This window comes from Caenorhabditis remanei, chromosome II, assembly GCF_010183535.1.
Source record: "Caenorhabditis remanei strain PX506 chromosome II, whole genome shotgun sequence".
Classification (NCBI taxonomy): Eukaryota; Metazoa; Nematoda; class Chromadorea; order Rhabditida; family Rhabditidae; genus Caenorhabditis; species Caenorhabditis remanei.
In genome coordinates this window covers 1,072,426-1,092,390 of record NC_071329.1, presented here as the reverse complement: position 1 = coordinate 1,092,390, position 19,965 = coordinate 1,072,426, and the positions used below count along the sequence as shown (strand labels likewise).

Genomic DNA, 19,965 nt, shown 5'->3' with positions numbered 1-19,965 from the left:
TACACGGATGTTAGTTGTTCTAAACCTCAAAAAAGCATAGAATCCTGTCAAAATACAAAAATTTTTGAATTCCCCGCTCCCAAAAACCTATATCTCTCCAAAAAGCTTAAGAACCTTTCAAATCCTTCTCCACTCCTAAAATTGACAAACTTCCAGTTTTTGACCGTTTGTTCCAGCTCGAGTCTTCAAAAACTGATCTAAATCTACTCACCAACTTTAAAATAGTGAGAAATTCAAATTCCCCGCCCTCAAAAACATATATCCCCTAAAAAGAATCGAACTTGGGACCCCCAGAACCTTAGCCATCTCTCTATCCCACTGAGCCACGCTGACGCCACGCCGCAGCGTCAAAAACTCGCTATGGTGAGTCGCGCTGCGTGGCTCAGTAGGTAAGAGGGATGGCTACGGTTCCGGGGGTCCCGGGTTCGATTCTTTTTGGGGGATATAGGTTTTTGTAGGTGCTGAAAACGATTCTGGCAGAGAAATATAAAGTTTTCCGGTTGAAAAAGCTGGGATAAAAAAATTCGGGAAAAAAGCTTGTTCAATTTTCAAAAAATGAGTTTTTCAGGTTTTTACTCCAATTTCAGAAATTTTTGTGATTTGAAACACATAAATACATTTCTAAAACTTTTGTACACAGGAATTTCAAATGAGAAAGAAAAACGGAGCCCAAAAATTTTTCGTCAATAATTTTAAAAAAAAATTTCAAAAGTTTCTGTCAAAAACATTATAATACCTATTCACTAGTACCACCCCAACAAATAAGACTATTCTTCGAGATTCCGAGGGACAAGGGCGATGACAGGAAAAGATAAAGGGGGAATCCATTCCCCCTTTAAAAGGAGAGGAGACGGTTAGTCGAGATTGATGGCGGCAGGGGAGGAGGGATACCTCAAAAAGGGGATAAATATCTACTAGGGGAGTAGATGACCTAGTAGTACAGTCCCCCTTTCGAAAAATGTTGAAAGAGGAGGCAGGAGGGTGGCACGAGTCGGAGAACTGATTGAGATGGATTTGGGAGATAGGATTTGGGAGAACAAGACGGGGTGGTAATCGACGTGATGCGGTAAATTTGGTAAGAGAGAAGAAGAAGAAGAATATGTTGAAAAATGTGAAAATTCTGACAGTTTGCGCTAAAAACCACCCTGTTTTTTGGATTCCCCGCCCCCAAAAACCTATATCTCCCAAAAATCTTTGGGATGACGTCTAGTCCCCACTGTATCCCAAAAAACGATTTTCATGTTCTCTTAAAAACTAAAAATCCATGTTTTACCCCATTTTTCTAAAATAATCACTGTCAGAATCGTTTTCAGCGCATACAAAAACCTATATCCTTCAAAAAGAATTGAACCTGGGACCCTCAGAACCATAGCCATCCGTTTTACCCACTGAGCCACGCAGCAGCGAGTTTTTGACGCTGCTGCGTGGCGCCAGCGTGGCTCAGTGGGATAGAGAGATGACTAAGGTTCTGGGGGTCCCAAGTTCGATTCTTTTTGGGGCATATAGGTTTTTGGGGGCGTAGATTTTAAAATTTTCCTAGTTCTTACTCCTTGGAGACGCTAGAACATCGATTTTTACAATTTTCTCTCGAAAAACTTATTTTTAAGTGATTTTTCAACAAAATTGACAGATGGAAAATGGACAACAAGAGGAAGTCAAGTACGGGTAACATTTCTACAAGATTTCTATCTAAAAATATCAAAATTGTGAATCTGAAACTACAAAAACCGCCTAAAACCCTCTGTCACTCCTCAAATTGATGTCAAAATCAAAATCAGCGCCCGTTAAAACCTATATGCCCCAAAAAGAATCGAACCAGAGACCCTCAGAACCTTACTCATCCCCCTTACCCACTGAGCCAAGCAGCGCGATTCACCATAGCGAGTTTTTAACGCCGCGGCGTGGCGCCAGTGTGGCTCAGTGGGTAATAGGGACGACTGAGGTTCTGAGGGTCCCGGGTTCGATTCTTTTTGAGGGATATAGGGTTTTGGGGGCGGGGAATTCGAAATTTTTATCAATTTTACTACCCGATAGCTATTTTGAGAAGATTTTCGCGAAAAACTCCAAAAAAAAAATTGCCCAATGACTACGTCACCACACCTATCCAGGAAGCTTAGAAATGCAAAGGTGTGTCCACTCTCCGGAGATTCTTCGGAAAAAGGTGAACTGATTAACCCATTCTTTCTCTCTCCCCATCCCAGTTTCATTAGGAGAAAAGTATTTGTTTGGGAGAGAGGGAGGGAGATCCAGTTCAATTATATGAAAAAAGAGAGTGTTCACGACACAACATACCTGTTCGGCTAGCTAAGTGACTTTTTGGGTTTTCAGGAAAAAAATGGAGAAAATGAAGGAAGAGAACAAAGGAGATTAACAACGGTAGACTTTTTTGTGCTTCCTAAACGTGACAAACTCTCAAAAACTGTCCTAAACCTACTCCCTAGCTTCAAAATAGTGAAAAATTCAAATTCCCCGCCACCAAAAACCTATATCCCCCAAAAAGAATCGAACTTGGGACCCACCGGACCTTAGCCATCTCCCATACCCACTGAGCCACGCTGGCGCGACGCCGCAGCGCCAAAAACTCACTATGGTGAGTCGCGCTGCGTGGCTCAGTAGGTAAGAGGGATGGCTACGGTTCCGAGGGTCCCGGGTTCGATTCTTTTTGAGGTATATAGGTTTTTGTAAGTGCTGAAAACGATTTTGACTGTGAGAATTTGGGAAAAATGGGTTAAAACATGGATTTTTCGAAAATTGTTATATTTTTTGTAAAATGGATATAGCCTTAGAGATACTGCGGGCACTAGCTTTTATCCAAAATTATTTTAGTCTTTGAGAAAAATTGAAAAATCTCTAAAACATGGAATATTTTTTAAAATGAGTTTTTGGTTTTTTTTTTCTAATTCTTGAAAATTTTGCAATTTGACATAGAACAGCACCAAGCAATCATAAATTTCAGAACATTAAGACATGAGTGGATTTGAGATCTCAAAAATGATGTTTTCCACTTGTTTTTTTTTTGGTTTTTTGGGTTTTTGGACTGTCGAAGATGTAGAATCCGATTTTTCTAAAAAAAAAAGAAACATTCAATTGTATGACTAACGTATTAGAAATGTAAAACGAACGGAACTTCTAAGATCCAGGCGCCCAGTCATCCAACAACAATTCTTTTGATCGGAGAAGAAGAAATAGGAGAAAGGCGCCTCAAACCTACTATTGAAAAGGGAAAACGAGAGTGAATATCCCATTTGGATTGGAAGGAGGATGGTCAGAGACGGAATAGAGAGAAGAAGGAGAAAGTTTTCGGGTAAAACTTGTACAATGTGTAATTGTAACTGTGAGGATATTGTATAGGCTAGGCTATTGTGTTAGAGGAGGTTAGGAGGATGGGAAGGGTTCAGAAATCTACTGGGAGTGATAATGAGTGAAAAATGCCACTTTTTACGTTTCTAGACTTTTTTTTAAATTACTGTTAGTAGAAAAATTAGTTTTCACGTACACGAAAATCCCGGAATAGCCAAATGATAATTTTCAAAAACACTATTTGAAAAATGTTTCAGCCGGCCTTGTGGACATGATAACAACAAAAATCGAACAAAAAATAACAGAAGATATCGATACACCAGTCGGAGTAAAATTTTGATCTACCCTATCAAAACAAAAAAAATCAGAGAAAAATGCAGGCCTACATTTTTACTCCCAAAATTCCAGAATTTTACGCTTAAAACCAAAGTAATTAAATAAAAGATTTAAAGTGGTTTTTCAACTAAGGCCACAATTTGGAAGCTGTTCTACAAAAAATATATATGACAAAAAATATCGAAAATTTAGAAAAATCGCCTAGAACCCACTCCCGCTGCTCAAATTGATGTTAAAATTGAAATCAGCGCCTGCAAAAACCTATAAGCAGAAAAGGGATCGAACTCGAGACCTTCAGATCCAGATCGTCTTACTTACCCATTGAGCTACGCTGCAGAAAAAAAAACTCATCGCGCTGTGTGGTTCAATGGGTAAATTTTTTTCTGGGGATATAAGTTTTAGGGGGCGGCAATTCAAATTTTACTAGTTTTTTTAAAATAGAGACGTGGTTTAAGCAGTTTTTGCTTTTCTCATCTTAGTAAAAAATGCCGATGTACCTCTCTCTGTCTTCCTAATTCGAAGGTACATGTGTCACTTTCCTTTAGTTTTGGTGTCACTTACTCCGAACACAAACATATATGTACATTTCCCTTTTCTAATACCCATTTCGGGTGGGATACAAAGGTAATTCAACCAATTTGTATGTCCCTCTTTATTGCGTGACCTCATCGTCCTATGCAAGCGTGAAATTTCGATCTCTCTGGGAGAATTAAGGAAAGGTTGTGGAAGAGAGAAGGAGGAGAAGCTTTTTATTGACTTACAAGTAAAATTTAGGCAAGCAAAGATCGAAGAATCATATTACCAAAATACGAAAAACAAAAACCAATATTCCTCGTAAAAATGGGATTTGGGACCCTCAAAACCTTAGCCACGCCTCCAAAGAATATTATCCTCCAAAAAATCGAACCTGGAACCCCCGGGACCTTAGCCAACTCTCTTACCCACTGAGCCACGCAGCGCGGCTCACCGTAGCGAGTTTTTGACGCTGGGGCGTGGCTCCAGGGTGGCTCAGTGGGTAAGAAACTTTTCGGGGGCGGGGAATTTAAAAATTTAGGTGTTTCGACAAGATTACAACATTTTGAAGACAATTTTTGCTATTTTCTAACTGTGGAATTTCCGGGGAGCTTATTTCTAGTTTTTTGAAAATCTAAACTCCCTTATCCTCCATATACCATCTACCAAGAGATACATGAAAGGGGGCGGCCATCAAACAGTATGTATCTATCTTCTTCTCTTATTTTCCTATTTTCCACCGGTGTTCTCTTCTTCTATAGTCAAAATGTTCTCCAAATCACCTCCAATCTTCTCTCAATTAACAACCGATTAAAATGCGATTAGAAATACCGTAACCACGAGAAAAGATAATAAGAGAGGGTGTGGAGGTGGTGGAATAGATGGGGATGGGGGTAAGGAAATCAAGACTTTGTTGAAAAACCAGAAAATCTGAAAATTGGTTGGTCCAATGGAAGTTTTCTGTCAAAACGGTTCTGCTCATAACTTTATCAGTTTTGGTCGGATCAGCGAGATTTTTACACCAAAATCATTATCAAACCGTCCAAATCTTGTGGAAACACCTAAATTTTCGAATTCCCCGCTTTCAAAAACCTATATCCCCCAAAAAGAACAAAATTTGGGACCCATTACTCACTGAGCCACGCTGGCGCGACGCCGCAGCGCCAAAAACTCGCTGCGGCGTGGCTCAGGGTAAAAGTGGCTATTTTTAGAGCATTTTTAGAGCGGCGTGGCCACTCCTACCGATGGAAAACATCAAAAACTAAAATAGGCAGACTATTTTTTACAAACAGAGTGCTGAATAAAGTAGTAAACCAAAGCTCTAGAAAGAACACTGATTCTGACATTTCTTAACTCGACCTCCCTTTCTCTTTTTATTGTATTTATTTATTGTACTCTATTTTTTAATTGATTAACTTTCACGTATCGAGCATGCGTAAATAAATAATAATAATAATAATATAGGTTTTTGGGGACAACGAATTCGATTTTAACACAAAAAAATGGCTGAGGAAACACTAAAACAGCTGTTTTTCCAAAAATTTCGGATTCTCATGGATTAATATCAGTTTACATAATAGAGATCCGCTCATACACACCTATAATCCAATTAACAACCACGACACTAAATGTTTGCAACGGAAACAGCCGGGGGGAGAGGATGGTAATAATAAAACGGAGAGAAAAGCAAAAGACGGTTGACTGTCTCCATCTTCTTCGAAACGTCTCCTTGCCTCCCCAATGTCTTTCCGATGACTTTGCATTGACCCAGTTGTGCGTACTACCAAGATATATGTGAACACGAGGAAGAAGGGAATCGGAAGGATTTTGTAGGACAAAGAGGAATGTTCAGTCTACCGGAAAGTTAACATTCAATATCGGATTAAAGGCGCAGCAACAGGAAGCTAAGCTAGGTTGGGAGGAAGAGGTGATAAGAAATATCAGAAAATCAGAAACATGAAATAAACGAGGAGGGGGGGACTTTTGAAAATCAATATTTTAAGCTTTCCAACATAAAAAATAGAGTTAAGCTTGAAATTGGCTAAAGTCTACTTCAAAACGTGAAAACCGCTTTGAGACACCAAAATATTCGAATTCTGCGCCCCCAAAAACATATATCCCGCAAAAAGAATTGAACCTGGGACCCTCAGAACCATAGCCATTCGTTTTACCCACTGAGCAATACTGGCACCAAGCCGCTGCGCCAAAACCTTGCTATGGGGAGCTGCGCTGCGTGGCTCAGTGGGTAAAGGCGATGAGGGTCCCGGGTTCGATTCTTTCTGGGGATATAGGTTTTTGTAGGTGCTGAAAACGATTCTGACAGTGAGAATTTTGGAAAAATGGGTTGAAACATGGATTTTTCAAATATAGGTTTTTTGTAGTCGTAAAATTTGATCTTGACCCTTTATTTTTTGGCGGGAAACGCAAATTTGGGCTTTTCAGAAACTCTACTCTGAATGTGGTTTTTTTGCTTTTTTTTACATTTTCACTGGACTTTTCTGACCAAAAACTGCAAACTCCAGGTTCCGCGACATTCGGAACGTGAGCTTCCTGAACCGGGGATCGTTTTGGTCAAAAATTTGAAACATTGGGTAGATTTGTAAAGCCAAATTCAGATTCTCAGAAATTACAAAAAAAACGTGTCCACTGTCCAAAATATGATGAGTAATTGGAAATCTACAACTACAAAAACCTATATCACCAGAGGCATAAGGTTCTCAGGCTCTTTGGGTCGATGTGGAAAAATTGTGGAAAAATCCATCCAAATAGCTTCATTTTCCTCAGACCGGTCATTTTCCAGTAAAAAAGGAAAAAAAAGGAGAACAGAACAAAACACACTACAATTACTGGGTAAAGAAAGAGAACTGTCACGGGAGACAGTTGGTATGGCGTCATTATATATTCGTTTTCTGAATAGAGAAATCCGGGATGAAAATGGTTTTCCTTTTTTAGGAGGGGGGAAAGTGTTCGAAAGGATTTGAGAAAATTGGGAGAGATTAGTGAAAGTTTGTACTTTTTTGGGCTTTCCAGGTTTAGTCTAGGTGCCAGGACCTATTAAATTATCTTCAAAATCCCACTATTTTCCACTGAAATTGGGCGATTGGCAGGGGACAATGACTTTGCTGCAACTTTTCAGAGAGGCCTTGTACAGAAAGTGGTCAACTACAAAAACGAAGTGCAATCTACAAGCACCAGTTTATTACTGAAGTTAATTACAGTCTGTTAAAATTTTTGGCTATTGCATAATACTTACTTTTAGAAGAAAAACTTGTATTTTACTAGGGTTTTCATCAATTTCAACTACAATATCCATCCGAACAAATTTCATGCGCCTTTAACATCTTGCGGTAAGTGTTCCTGAACCTATAATGCTTATTATAACTTGCTGGGCTGAGATTTCTGAAGAAAGAGTGGGTTGCTGAAATGGATTTACCAAAAACTGAAGATAAGAGTAAATAATTTATTGTATTATTATTTTGTTGTAATGATAACAATAATCATTATAGGAAGTATTAAAATTCAATGCATTCAGTTATAGTAAACTCAAATTCTGCCTGCAACTCCTCCAACTGCTCATTCAACTCTCTAATCTGATTTAGAATTTCTTCATCACGGTTCTCCTTCAATATCTGTTCCAATTCCATCCGTTTTTCCACAGCTCTCAATGCATCATACTCTCCCTGAAAGGTTTTCTCTCCTTTGATTTCAATCGGCCAACGATCGTTCGGTAACCATGCAGAGAGCTTCAATGTTTTCATTTGATACCAAATACATAGTATTAACTTCCTTCTCTGCTGATGGTTAGAGTCGGCTTTTCTGAAAAATAGGAACATGAAAGTTACCGTTTTCAGTTGAAATTGTCCAACTTTGAAACTGTGCCATGGTAATACTGATTGTCACACCCAGTAGGTTTTTATTGAATTATCCAGATCAAAAGTAGAGCTCCATTTTTGTAGATGACAACTTTTTTGTACGGACACTCCCTAAAGAGTTATGGTCATTTGAAGATAACTCGCTATTTTGCTTGAATATGAGACGATTTGAGGGAGAAATTATTTTGTCGATACGTAACTTACTAGGAAGTGTCAGTACAAAAAAGTTGTCAACTACAAAAATGTAGCTCTACCTTTGTTCTGTATGATTCATCAAAAATCTACTTGATGGAACAATCAGAATTACCATTACACACTCTTAAATTTTCACAATTTCATCAGAAAACTGCCAAAGTCCATAATTTTTTGACCGTTACTGTATATACTTAAGCAAACTCACATTAAATAAGCAGGCAAACCAAAACGGTTCGAATTCAACCGTATGATCCCATCAAACAACTCATCTTCCGGTATATCTTCCTCCATATCGATGTGCAAATATCTATCGAACATATCAACTTCACTATGGACCCAATGCGGTAAGAATCTATTCAAGTCTGCGTAGCTGAACCGATTCTTTCCAATAGATAGTTTTCCGTGATTTTTTAGAGTGAATAGAGACTCAATGCACATCCAGTCGTACGTGTGGCATTCAAAAGTTTTCAGTTCAAAAATCTGAAAAATTTATGTATAAATAGGACCAAAAAAATTTGAGACTCACTTTTTCATGAAAATAACCGTATGGAGGTGTGCTTGTGTCCTCAATTCTTAAATGTCTCAAACATGAAGCTGTGTCCAGAATAAAATTCAAATCCTCTGATGATATTTCTTTGCCGCCAATAATTATTACCGCTTCACAATTTCTGATTATCGGATGGAAGAACACATTTTGAATGCTCATAGTCCTCATCTCAGGAAGATTCAAATGTACTTCCATGCAGCTTTTGGGTATAATTGAAATAAACTTCTCGAGAAGACCCACAATTATCTCCACCTGATTTGTGTCCGTTGGCTTCAACCACTTTGACACTTCCTCTAGGGTTACGAAACGGTCAATTCCCGTTTCTTGGCCTGCAGTACCACATGAAAAAAAGCGGAAGCGATATTCCCTCCCAAAAACAATAATTTCGTAAGGATCTTGGAAACGACATGCATAAAACATCGGAGCAAGGTTGACACTTTTTGTAATAAATTCCATTTTTTTGGAAGTTAGGCATAGACGGATTCTGGAAATGAAAAATTTTAGAATTTAATGAAATGTCATATAACGCATTCTCTGTAAGACTCGAGCATCGTCATAGTACATAGGGGCCTAGAGTCTGTAAAGAAGTTAGGGTTTGCATTTTTATACAAACATGTACTACGGGTCTCTAGTAACCCATATACACATTATTGGCTCTCGGCTCCCGTATACGGTAGTACGGTAGGTGCTCAAAGGTGCAAAAATGAAATTTTTTCTATTATGTCGTACAAAGCTGATATTTTTACCATGTTTCATAGATGTAAAATGAAGTATTTACACAAAGTTTCAAAACATGGTTCACAAAATTCCCCGAGTTATAAGAAAAAAATTCCAATTTTTAGTGTTTTTTGGATTAAATTGAACAAAAAGTGTCATTTTTGAAATAACATGCCTGAGTATTTTTTTGTTTTAAATGAACCACTTGAAGTCCTTTTTGAAAAACAAGACCTCGCCCTATATCATCGATTCCCAACAGTCGAAAAGTGACAAAGTTAAAAACTAAAAAAATAGAATTTTTGAATTTTGAATTTTTCTTTTCAGAAATGAACAGCCCGTGTTTTGTTGAGTATTTTTTATATTGGCACTTTTAATTTTATTTACATTATCATACCAAAAAAGTACAATTTTTTGAAAAAAAGTTTTTTTGATGATTTTTTATGTGAAATTTTTTTTTTCAAAAAAGTATAAAACTGACTATTTTCTTGCAAAATAATTGTTTCAAACATCAGAAACTGTTGTTTTAACATTGTTTAGGTGTTCTTTATAACAACTACGAACAAGAGCAACTCGAATCAGAACGACCCCGATTCACAAAAAAATGTTGGAATTTTTTGACTCGTTTATTCGAAAAAAAGAACCAAATTTGAAGAAAGCATTTAAGATTCAAACATGTCGTTGTTTTTTATTGTTTAATTTGATTAATAGGGTTATGGAAATCACTATTTTCTCCACTGTTCTCATCATAGACCTTTTCCGAGTCATTGAATTTTTTCCATCTTAACCGATCGGTGCACCGAGCCTTCTGCCAAACAAAAAAGTGAACAAAAATGAAATACTAATTGGAAAATAATAAAACATTGTGTATAATAGAAATAACAAAGAAACACTTTTAATATTACACTTCCCAATCACACAGAGCAGTTGTGATTTGGGGTCATTTTGATTCGAGTTGCTCTTGTTCGTAGTTGTTATAAAAAACACCTAAACGATGTTAAAACAACAGTTTCTGATGTTTAAAACAAGTATGTTTCAAAAGAAAGATCAGTTTTATACTTTTTTGAAAAAAAAAATTTTCACATAAAAAATCCGTAAAATTTTATTTTTTCAAAAATTGTAATTTTTTGGTATGATAATGTAAATAAAATTAAAAGTGTCAATACAAAAAATACTCAACAAAACACGGGCTGTTCATTTCTGAAAAGAAAAATTAAAAATTCAAAAATTCTATTTTTTTAGTTTTTAACTTTGTCACTTTTCGACTGTTGGGAATCGATGATATAGGGCGAGGTCTTGTTTTTCAAAAAGGACTTCAAGTGGTTCATTTAAAACAAAAAAATACTCAGGCATGTTATTTCAAAAATGGCACTTTTTGTTCAATTTAATCCGAAAAACACTAAAAAATTGAAAATTTTTTCTTATAACTCGGGAAATTTTGGGAACCATGTTTCGAAACTTTGTGTAAATACTTTATTTTACATCTATACAATATGGTAAAAATTTCAGCTTTCTACGACATAATGGAAAAAATTTCATTTTTGCACCTTTGAGCACCTACCGTACTACCGTACCCGGGAGCCGAGAGCCAATAATGTGTATATGGGTTACTAGAGACCCATAGTACACATTAATATAAAAATCTGTCCCTAGGGCACAAGTTGCTCGAGTCTTACAGAGAACGCGTTATATGTCACATACTGTTCCCATGACTCCATTAACCTGATAATTTGAGAAGTTACCAAGTATGGCAGTTTTTGTATTGGGAAGCCATGGATTTCACTGAAATGCATTTTATGTAATCTACTATACCTTTAAGATCAAAATGCTTACCGTCGCTCTTCCATTTTATTAAAAAGTAACGCGTGTTTGAAATAAATAGGTTAGAGAGCTATAGGGAAGGAAATATATAGCAAATGGCGGCTCGATGCACCTGCCTTCTCTCTGTTCATACTAATTATAGGGGAGGATTAGGCCATACGGTGATGCTGTTTTGGTGCCGGCTATATCTTTATCTTCAAATACGGTCAGCGATTAGGTCGTAATGCCACAGATGTTACTAAGAACCGTAATAGAGTCATAATGTCGGCTATTTCTTCTTTTTTGAATACGGTCATCAATTAGATCGCTATACCACGGATGTTACTAAGGATTATAACCATACTAGTCGTTTCACGGGAAATAATTTTCAAGTATTTTTATCACTACATTTACTGTACAACTACTTAAAATCGTCTATTTAATCGAAGTTTTGCACCATATGTTCCAAAACTACAGGGTGGCGAATAAGTATACGACGCTCTTAATTCTTGGATATTCGGCGGGAAAACGCTTGAATCAACAAAAAAACGTTGATAATAGTTGGAATGTTCAAAATAGATTAAGTATACAAAAGTAATTCGAAGTTGGATACTTTGGCTTTGATACAGGCCATCAGACGTGAGACGCCAAAATCGCCTGTGCGCCGCAGGTAGTCGACGTTGACTTCGTCTCATATCTTCTGAAGGGCGGTCTTGAGAACAACGGCCGTGTTGTAGGAGATTTTTGATAACTCGCTCTCCAAATTCCCATTCGATGAAATCGATCGGATTGAGATCCGCCGACGAGGAAGGCCTAAAGTCGTTGTTCCAGCAGCCATGAAAATGAGAGAGATGATGAATTTTGTTGATTTGGAACTGTGGGACGTAGCCCAATCTTGTTGAAAGATGAAAAAGAGTCCAGTAGAGTGTTGAGCTGTGCAGAGGAACAAAACATCCTTCAAAACCAAGTTTTGAAAGACCCCGAGTTAATTTTCGCATTTTTAAAAATAAAAACTAACGAAGTTCTACCGTAAGATGTCACCGCGGCCCAGACCATCACAGTTTTAGAAAAAAGGTAATTAGGGGCCTGGTAACGTTAAGGGGACCTACTATCACCTTTTGATAACAAAAGTTTCTGCTTTTGACGGTTGGAAAAAGGTTCAATAATAAAATGTTTGTCATCAGTCCAGATCACGCCCGATACGCGGCGCACAGGCGATTTTGGCGTCTCACGTCTGATTTTTTTTGTTGATTCAAGCGTTTTCCCGCCGAATATCCAAGAATTAAGAGCGTCGTGTACTTATTCGCCACCCTGTATATTTTCAAGAATTACTGCTGAAAATATGTTTTTCAGAAAAAAAGAAGCTTAATAACCATAATTTTTTATTGAATACAATCTCAAGTATCGTGCAAGAAAGAAAAACAAGAAATACCAAAAAGGGTCAAGCGGGATGTTAAATACCTAACATATGACAAAAAAGAGCTATCAAAGTGGAATTAATTAAATAAAGAGTGCGATGAGATGGGGCGCTTTAATAGTAAACTTTATTGATTAAATGCATAACATGGGACTCTGTAAATGAAAAAGTTCAATGAAAGTGAAGCAATATCGACAAAAAGTAAATTGAATGAACTCCTAGTCAACACTTTCCTTGATTTCAATTATATTTTCACAAATGCCATCAATAGGGCGCATATGTTATATACATGTGGTATCAATAGAACAAAAACAATTAAACTTATTCTGCAATTGTAAAGTTGAATTTCTCCTGCAACTGCTCCAATTGCTCATTCAACTCTCTTATTTTGAGTTTGACATTACCATAGCGAGTTACTACCCTCCTTTCCAATTCTCTCCGTCTTTCCACGGTTCTCAACGCCTCATATTCTTTCTGAAACGAATCGATCCAACCATCCGGACTCCGCCAACTTTCATCCGGTGACCATGTAGACAATCTCAACTTGTTCTCTACGCAACAAATAGTAAGTATTGGCAAGCCTCTCTTCCGCTGTTTCAAGTCGGATTTTCTGAAAATTTGATATTAAAATAATCAAATAGATAATAATACTTACATGAAATACAAGATTGTTGTAAAATAGTTAGATTTCAACCGTACGATTCCATCGAACAACACATCTTCAGGTATCTCTTCCTCCATTTGAATGAACAAATTTTTCCACATATCGATTTCACTGTGGATCCAATACTTCAAAAGTCTGTTCAAGTCTGCATAGCTGAACTGATTCTTTTCAATCGTCCCTGTGTAGTAATTTTTTATTGTGAATAGTGACTCAATGCTTATCCATTCGGAGGACATCCATTCAAATTTTCCGATTTGAAACATCTGAAAATTCAATGTTATAAAGAGATTCCGGGAGTCTGCAAATATGTTCTTTAAATGTGTTGAAAAATACGGACATTCCAAAATTCTAAATGTTTTCCAGGAAGTTCGGCTAACACTAAACACAATGTTTATTGTTACCACATTGAAAGAGATAAGTCACTATTGGATACTCACTTTTTCATGATGATAACCGTATGGAGGATTTGTATTCCCCAGTTTCAAATGTTTCAATCGAGACGCTGTGTTCAGTACATAATCCAAAAACTCTGAATTTGTTGTTGTCCCTTGGGCATCTATAAATATTTTGTCGCAATTTCTGATTGAAGGGTGAGAGAACACGTTCTGAAGTGTAGTGATGGTCATGTGATTAGGGTATAGACCGACAGAAATGAAATTCGGAGGAATAATGGAAATAACTCTCTCGAAGACTCTCATTATTTTCTCGAAATCACTTTCATCTGTTGGTCCCATCCACTTTGACAATTCTTCTTTCATTATATGAGTGTCCTGTGGTTTTTCCGGTGGGTAATTAATGTAGCCATAAGTGACAAATAATGGGCTGAAGTCAATTACAAAGAGCTGTCCAGTTTCAGTAAAATGGCACTCGTAGTGCACTGGGGTGAGTCGTACACTTCTTGTAATTAATTCCATTTTATTGGAAGTTAGGCATAGACGGATTCTGAAAAAAGAATACAATTGAAACTTTATCTAACAAAAATAGAATAATCAATTTCAAGCTGAAAACAATAAAATTAATCTGCAAATCAATCGAAAATGTTAAGATCTCATCAAGAACTGACCGAATTTGAAATATAGTAACTTTGAGCTGAAAATAGCTTCGAATCGGCTTACATTATGCTGAAAATAAGTCAAAAAACTGAAATTTGACCCGAATTTTATGAACAATCAAAAAAATCGTTCAAAATTGGCTCGAGATCTGTCAAAAAAGGAATTTTAGATCGATTTCTATTGATTTTTTTAAAATTCGGTGCAAAATCAATTTTTTAAACCTATTTTCAGCATTTTTGTCATTTTTTAGAAAATTCGGCTTAAAACTCAATGATTTTAAGCAATTCAAAGCTATTATCATCTGAAAATTACTATGTATTAAATTCGGCCAGTTCTTGATGGGATCTTAACGCTTTCAATTAAATCACAGACCAATTTAATAATTTTCAGCTTAAAATTGATATAATTTGAGATTTTTCGCCAGATATCATACACCCAAATATCATACACCACTTACTGCTCCCATGTCTCCATCGACCTGATAATTTGAGCAGTTACCAGCCATGGTAGTTTTTGCAGTGGGAATCCGCCGTGATTTTCACTAAAACTTGTGACAGGTACTAAAAATTAATAATAAAATGCCTTACCGTTGCTCATCCATTTTTTTTTTGAAAAATAGGATTTGGAGAGCTATATTTGGCAAATATATGAAGACAGAAGAGTAGGAGCAAATAGGGGAAGGAGAGATATTGAGTGGCAATGGATGTGAGTAATGTGCTAATTACACAGACGGAGGGGGATAATGCACCTGCTCTCCGACGTTGTATCTTTTTTGGTTAATTTGATGGATGACAGGTGTTGGAGACCGTCTTAATTATATAACTTAACACATTATTCACTTGCATTACATTACATTGCATTACATTGAAAAGTGGGAACGAAGAAGTTAGATTATTCAAAACTGGAAGAAATACCCGTGGAAGCGCGGAATAGAAATGCGAAATAAGCAATATGAGAAAACGGGGCACCACCACCTACCTCCTTTTCCACCCTGTCATAGTAATCCATAGTAATTATGTATGGAAAAGGATTAGTATAGGGGTAATACCGGATAAGGAATGGGTTTCATTCATAGTTGTCAAGGCCCGGGCAAATTGGCGCGAAAGTCAAATTTTCAATTTTTTTCAAATTTTTTCGCGAAAAAATCATATTTTCGACAATCATTCAGAATTAGAAGAAATTCTGAAAAATAGTCAAAATGGCCACATTTTCGAGGAAATATTGAAAAAATTTCGAAAAAAAATTGGAAAAAAGGGCCATTTTTTGAAGCCGGGCCGAACCTTGACAACTATGGTCTCATTTATTATAATTGTAGCGAGCAGTATCTCCAGGAGGATCTTGAGAAAGAATTCAATTCGAAAGAATCTATGCTGTCTTATTAGCGCAGCAGAGTTCTTACAACTGCGCTCCACCGAAATGTCGTTGAAAAATGTCTTGTTTTCTCAGCGTCTCCCAACCTTATTTCCCTGAGTTTCAGTAGGGCGCAGTTGTAAGAACATTGAGGTGCTAATATAACACTAGATGTTATTATTCAGTGTTGCTCGTTAAAAAGCGATTTTCCCATTCTTTCGAGACAGGTGATTTTGCACCTGCGTAGTTTTCTACTTTTCTCTAAACATTTCAGGCATATAAATTTTGCTGAAAACAACTGACACACCTAATTTTAACAAAAATGAATCTCACTTGTGTCCCAGCAAACTACTTTGATTCCCCCGACTTCCTGACCCTCGCTCTCCACATCATCACAGTATTCTCCTTTCCCATCCATAGTTTCGGAATGTATTGTATTCTTATGAAGACTCCGGAACAGATGAAATCAGTAAAGTGGCATATGCTTCAATTCCACTGTTGGACTGTTGTACTCGATGTCTTGTTGAGTTTTTTGGGTATTCCGTTTATTTTGGTACCTGCGGTGGCTGGATTTCCGTTGGGTATCCTTAGATACTTTAATATTCCTATATTATATCAATCTTTGCTGTTTGTCGCGGTTTTTGGGTGTAAGTTTGGCTATGTTAACTCGGCACAGTTCTTACAACCACGCTCTACCGTAACCGAAGAAAATTAAGAGCGAAATTGAGAGACTCAGAGAAAAATAGTCATTTTTCATAGGCATTTCGGTGGAGCGTAGTTGTAATAATTGTGACGAGCTGACGTTTTGTTTGATTTTTATAGGTTTTTATTCGAAAATCGGGGGAATTTTCATAAATTTTGTCGTGTACTCCTCTCGGACAAGCTGAGATACTTAGATCTTCTAGTTGAGGTGTCTTGGCTGTATTTTTATAAATTTTCCCGATTTTTTTGTTGTTTTCTCACAAAGTTCTTATTGATTTCTTCACAAAATCTGAAAAATTTTATTTCTATGTATTATAGTTAATGAAAAACGTTTTTGAGACAGCTGAAATGTTCAGAACATAAGTTATTTTTATATAATAATTAAATTGATTTAAATTAGTCATGGTTATGATTATCTGCGCAAAAAATCCTTCCGCAGCACGGTTTCTCGAAGCTCCGCCCACTTTTCGCGGCATTGTTTGGCAATGCGCTGTAAGAAATGGGCGGAGCTTTGGAAAACCGTGTCGTAGCACACCGGGACTTGATTAAAATTCGACTATTTGTGCTTATAAAGCAGGAAAAATGAAAAAAACGGACAAAATGTTAACGGTGAAATCTCGTGAAAAATGACAAGTATGGTAAAGGTACATAGTTTGGCAACAATGAAAAACTGTAAAAATTAGCTAAAAAATAGTGGAAAATGTGCGATAGTTTTAGTCAGTTTTAGTCAAAACTTGAAAATTCTTAAATTTCTGGAATCAGTGTGTCGAGACGCTTCGAATGAGTGTAATCTTGAATAGGTTTGGTGAAAGTTGGGTCTCGCCACGAAAACTACAGTAACCCGGTGTTGAAAACCAAATTGCACCAACCTAGTCATGATTATACTCATTCAAAGCGTTTTGAAGCGCTGATTCCGAAAATTAAAAAAATTGTTGATTTAGACTAAAACTGAGTGAGTTATAGCACAATTCGTGAATTTCAGATTTTCGAAAAATTTCGAAAATCGATAGCTTTGTCAGTTTTTGATAAAAAAAGTGATTTTTGACTTAGAGTGTAGGATTTATTGAGTTTTAGCTGGGAAAAATAGATTTAGTACAGGGTTTCAAAACGTCCCCGCACCGCTCGATTCTTATTCTTTTTACAGTCATGTGCCTCTCCATCATCGCTCTATTCGAAAACCGTTTCTTCGTCATCTGCTCGATGCGCGGCAACTTCATCTGGGAAAAGTTCCGCCCATTTTGGCTTATAATCCATTACATTGGTGTCATTCTCATAGTTATCCCATTAGGAATGAACGTTCCCAACCAGGAGATTGCCCTGAAACAAGTGTTCTTAAGGTTACCATGTCTACACCCTCAAATCTATGAGGCGCCCATTTTCGTGATGACAGATGATATCACTTATCCATTTATTGTCTGTTTTTCAAGCACCACTTTCAGTGTCCTGGAAATTGTCACGTTTTGCTTATCCCTCACTTGGAGTATCTTAAAACAACTGAAATCTGGAAAAATGTCTCGAAAAACGTTCGAAATGCAGAAAAGATTCTTTATCGCCTTATTAATCCAAGTCGGTGTCCCATTTTTCGTTATCCTATTCCCATTTTTGTATTGTGCGAGATCAGTTCTCTTCAACTATTACAATCAAGCCTATATGAACTGTGCTATTATCACTTGGTCTATTCATGGAGTCGTTTCTACCATTGCCATGGTTTTTATACATCAACCATATCGAATTGTGATACTTGGAGTGTTTCGTCGGAGAACTCATATTGTTAGTAATGAATCATCTCAGAGATCACTGGGAGTGGCAAGGACAACTCAACAACCTTCGATTGCTCCGGTTCATAATTTAGTTTAGTGAAGGGATAATATATAATAAAGCTTTTGTTGAAAATCACAGACAGCAATGTTCAAAATTTTTGAAACGGAAGTCAAAAGACGAAAATCGGAAGAAGAAATTTCGCTTTGTTTGGAAGTAAGGATTTTTCATAAATTGAAAAAAACTTTAGAAGAATCCTGCTGAAATACAGTACAAAAAGATATCAACTTTGGTCGTTTTCAGTGGAAAATTACCAACTTTGAGAGTATGCCATAGTAATTCTGAATGTCACACCATGAACACTTTTGATGAATTATATAGATTGAACGTAGAGCTACATTTTTGTAGTTGACAACTTTTTTGTACGGACGCTCCCTAGACAGTTATGGCCATTTTAAGACGACAGCTCAAAAATCAAACTAATTTGCACAGAAATTGGTCGATTTGAGGGAGAAATTACTTTGTCGATATGTAACTTGCTAGGAATTGCCCGTACAAAAAAGTTGTCAACTACAAAAATGAAGTTCTACCCTAGATCTGTATGATCCATTAAAAATTTTATTGGTGTGACAATCAGAATTACTATGGCACACTGTCAAAGTTGGTCATTTTCCACTGAAAACTGCCAAAGTTTATGCCTTTTTGTCCGGTACTGTAAATGTTTAGAAACAACTTTTCAGTTATAGTCCTAGGAGTTAAACATTATTGTGTATCTCAGAAGCTAGCTGGTAAAAATGTTATTGAAATCGGTATAAAAAAAGCGGTGCCCTAGGATCCGTCAACTCGGCTTCGTAGAACATTGACACATTTGCTATGCAAACTAGACCGTGTCATTGGAAAAATAGATTTTGGCATAGTTGTGAAGACCCCGCTTGTTACTAGTCACGAAGGCTTACTGGCTACTGTAATTGTTCACCACAAACAATTTTCCTTTTTTTGTGACACGACGCTTTCCCCCGACACCTCGGTAGACCATCCATTCACTATACCTCTGGACAGGATACCTCACATGGGAATGACCCGGGGTGTCCCCCATGAAATCTTCCCATATTTTGTATATAAGTAGTGTCTGACGTAACTAAGAAAAATCCAAAATTATAGCTGCGCTCTCGGAGGTTTCGTAGAGTTACACAACTTTTTTGAAAATTTTCAAAACTTTCGATGTCTCTACTTTGAGAACACAGAACTTTTTGAGTTTTTAAGCTACCGTAATGGTTTTAGGCTCATTCGATAGGTAATAACCCAGACTTCAAAAACTTCAATTTTCATCAAAAAATAAGAACAATGGCGAAGTAACGAAAAAGAGGCTATAGCAGAAAATTTTGCATTAACTAGCCATGTCTGTTTTTTTTGGTGCTGTTACTTCAATATAAACATGGCTCAATTTTGGACCACAGAACGTATAGGGGTACGTGAAAAACTTGAAATTTTTCAGAAAAACTGAAATAACTCCCGTAACTCAAAGGCTCGACCTATATTTAAACACGTATACAGACATAACTCGGAGTAAGAAGTACGCTGGTGGTAGTCCCCAGTTCTCCGATTGTCGAAATTTGGCATTTATCGTTACCTCACACTGACAACTTTTCTACACTTTCAGCTACAGCTCAGCAGATTATGTTTTTTGGCAAACGCTATAAGATAACTTTTTGAAGTCGGTGTTATTACCTATCGCATGAGCCTAA

General features: G+C 36.9%; 3 protein-coding genes across 3 annotated transcripts; 1 reads left to right on the top strand and 2 right to left on the bottom strand.

Annotated features, from left to right (window-relative positions):
- Positions 1-7,661: 7,661 nt before the first annotated feature.
- On the bottom strand, positions 7,662-8,931 carry GCK72_003846 (uncharacterized protein; the record flags this gene model as incomplete). The annotated part of the gene is made up of 3 exons (XM_053724279.1): positions 7,662-7,965; positions 8,422-8,696; positions 8,743-8,931. 3 exons carry the CDS (start codon positions 8,929-8,931, stop codon positions 7,662-7,664), a joined length of 768 nt encoding a protein of 255 aa, XP_053588473.1.
- Positions 8,932-13,015: 4,084 nt separating this feature from the next.
- On the bottom strand, positions 13,016-15,011 carry GCK72_003845 (uncharacterized protein; the record flags this gene model as incomplete). The annotated part of the gene is made up of 5 exons (XM_003090902.2): positions 13,016-13,304; positions 13,350-13,621; positions 13,796-14,300; positions 14,868-14,951; positions 14,998-15,011. 5 exons carry the CDS (start codon positions 15,009-15,011, stop codon positions 13,016-13,018), a joined length of 1,164 nt encoding a protein of 387 aa, XP_003090950.2.
- A 2,597-nt stretch (positions 15,012-17,608) lies between these two features.
- On the top strand, positions 17,609-18,319 carry GCK72_003844 (uncharacterized protein; the record flags this gene model as incomplete). Its single annotated transcript, XM_003099124.2, has 1 exon — positions 17,609-18,319. One exon carries the CDS (start codon positions 17,609-17,611, stop codon positions 18,317-18,319), a length of 711 nt encoding a protein of 236 aa, XP_003099172.2.
- Between the last annotated feature and the right edge of the window lie 1,646 nt (positions 18,320-19,965).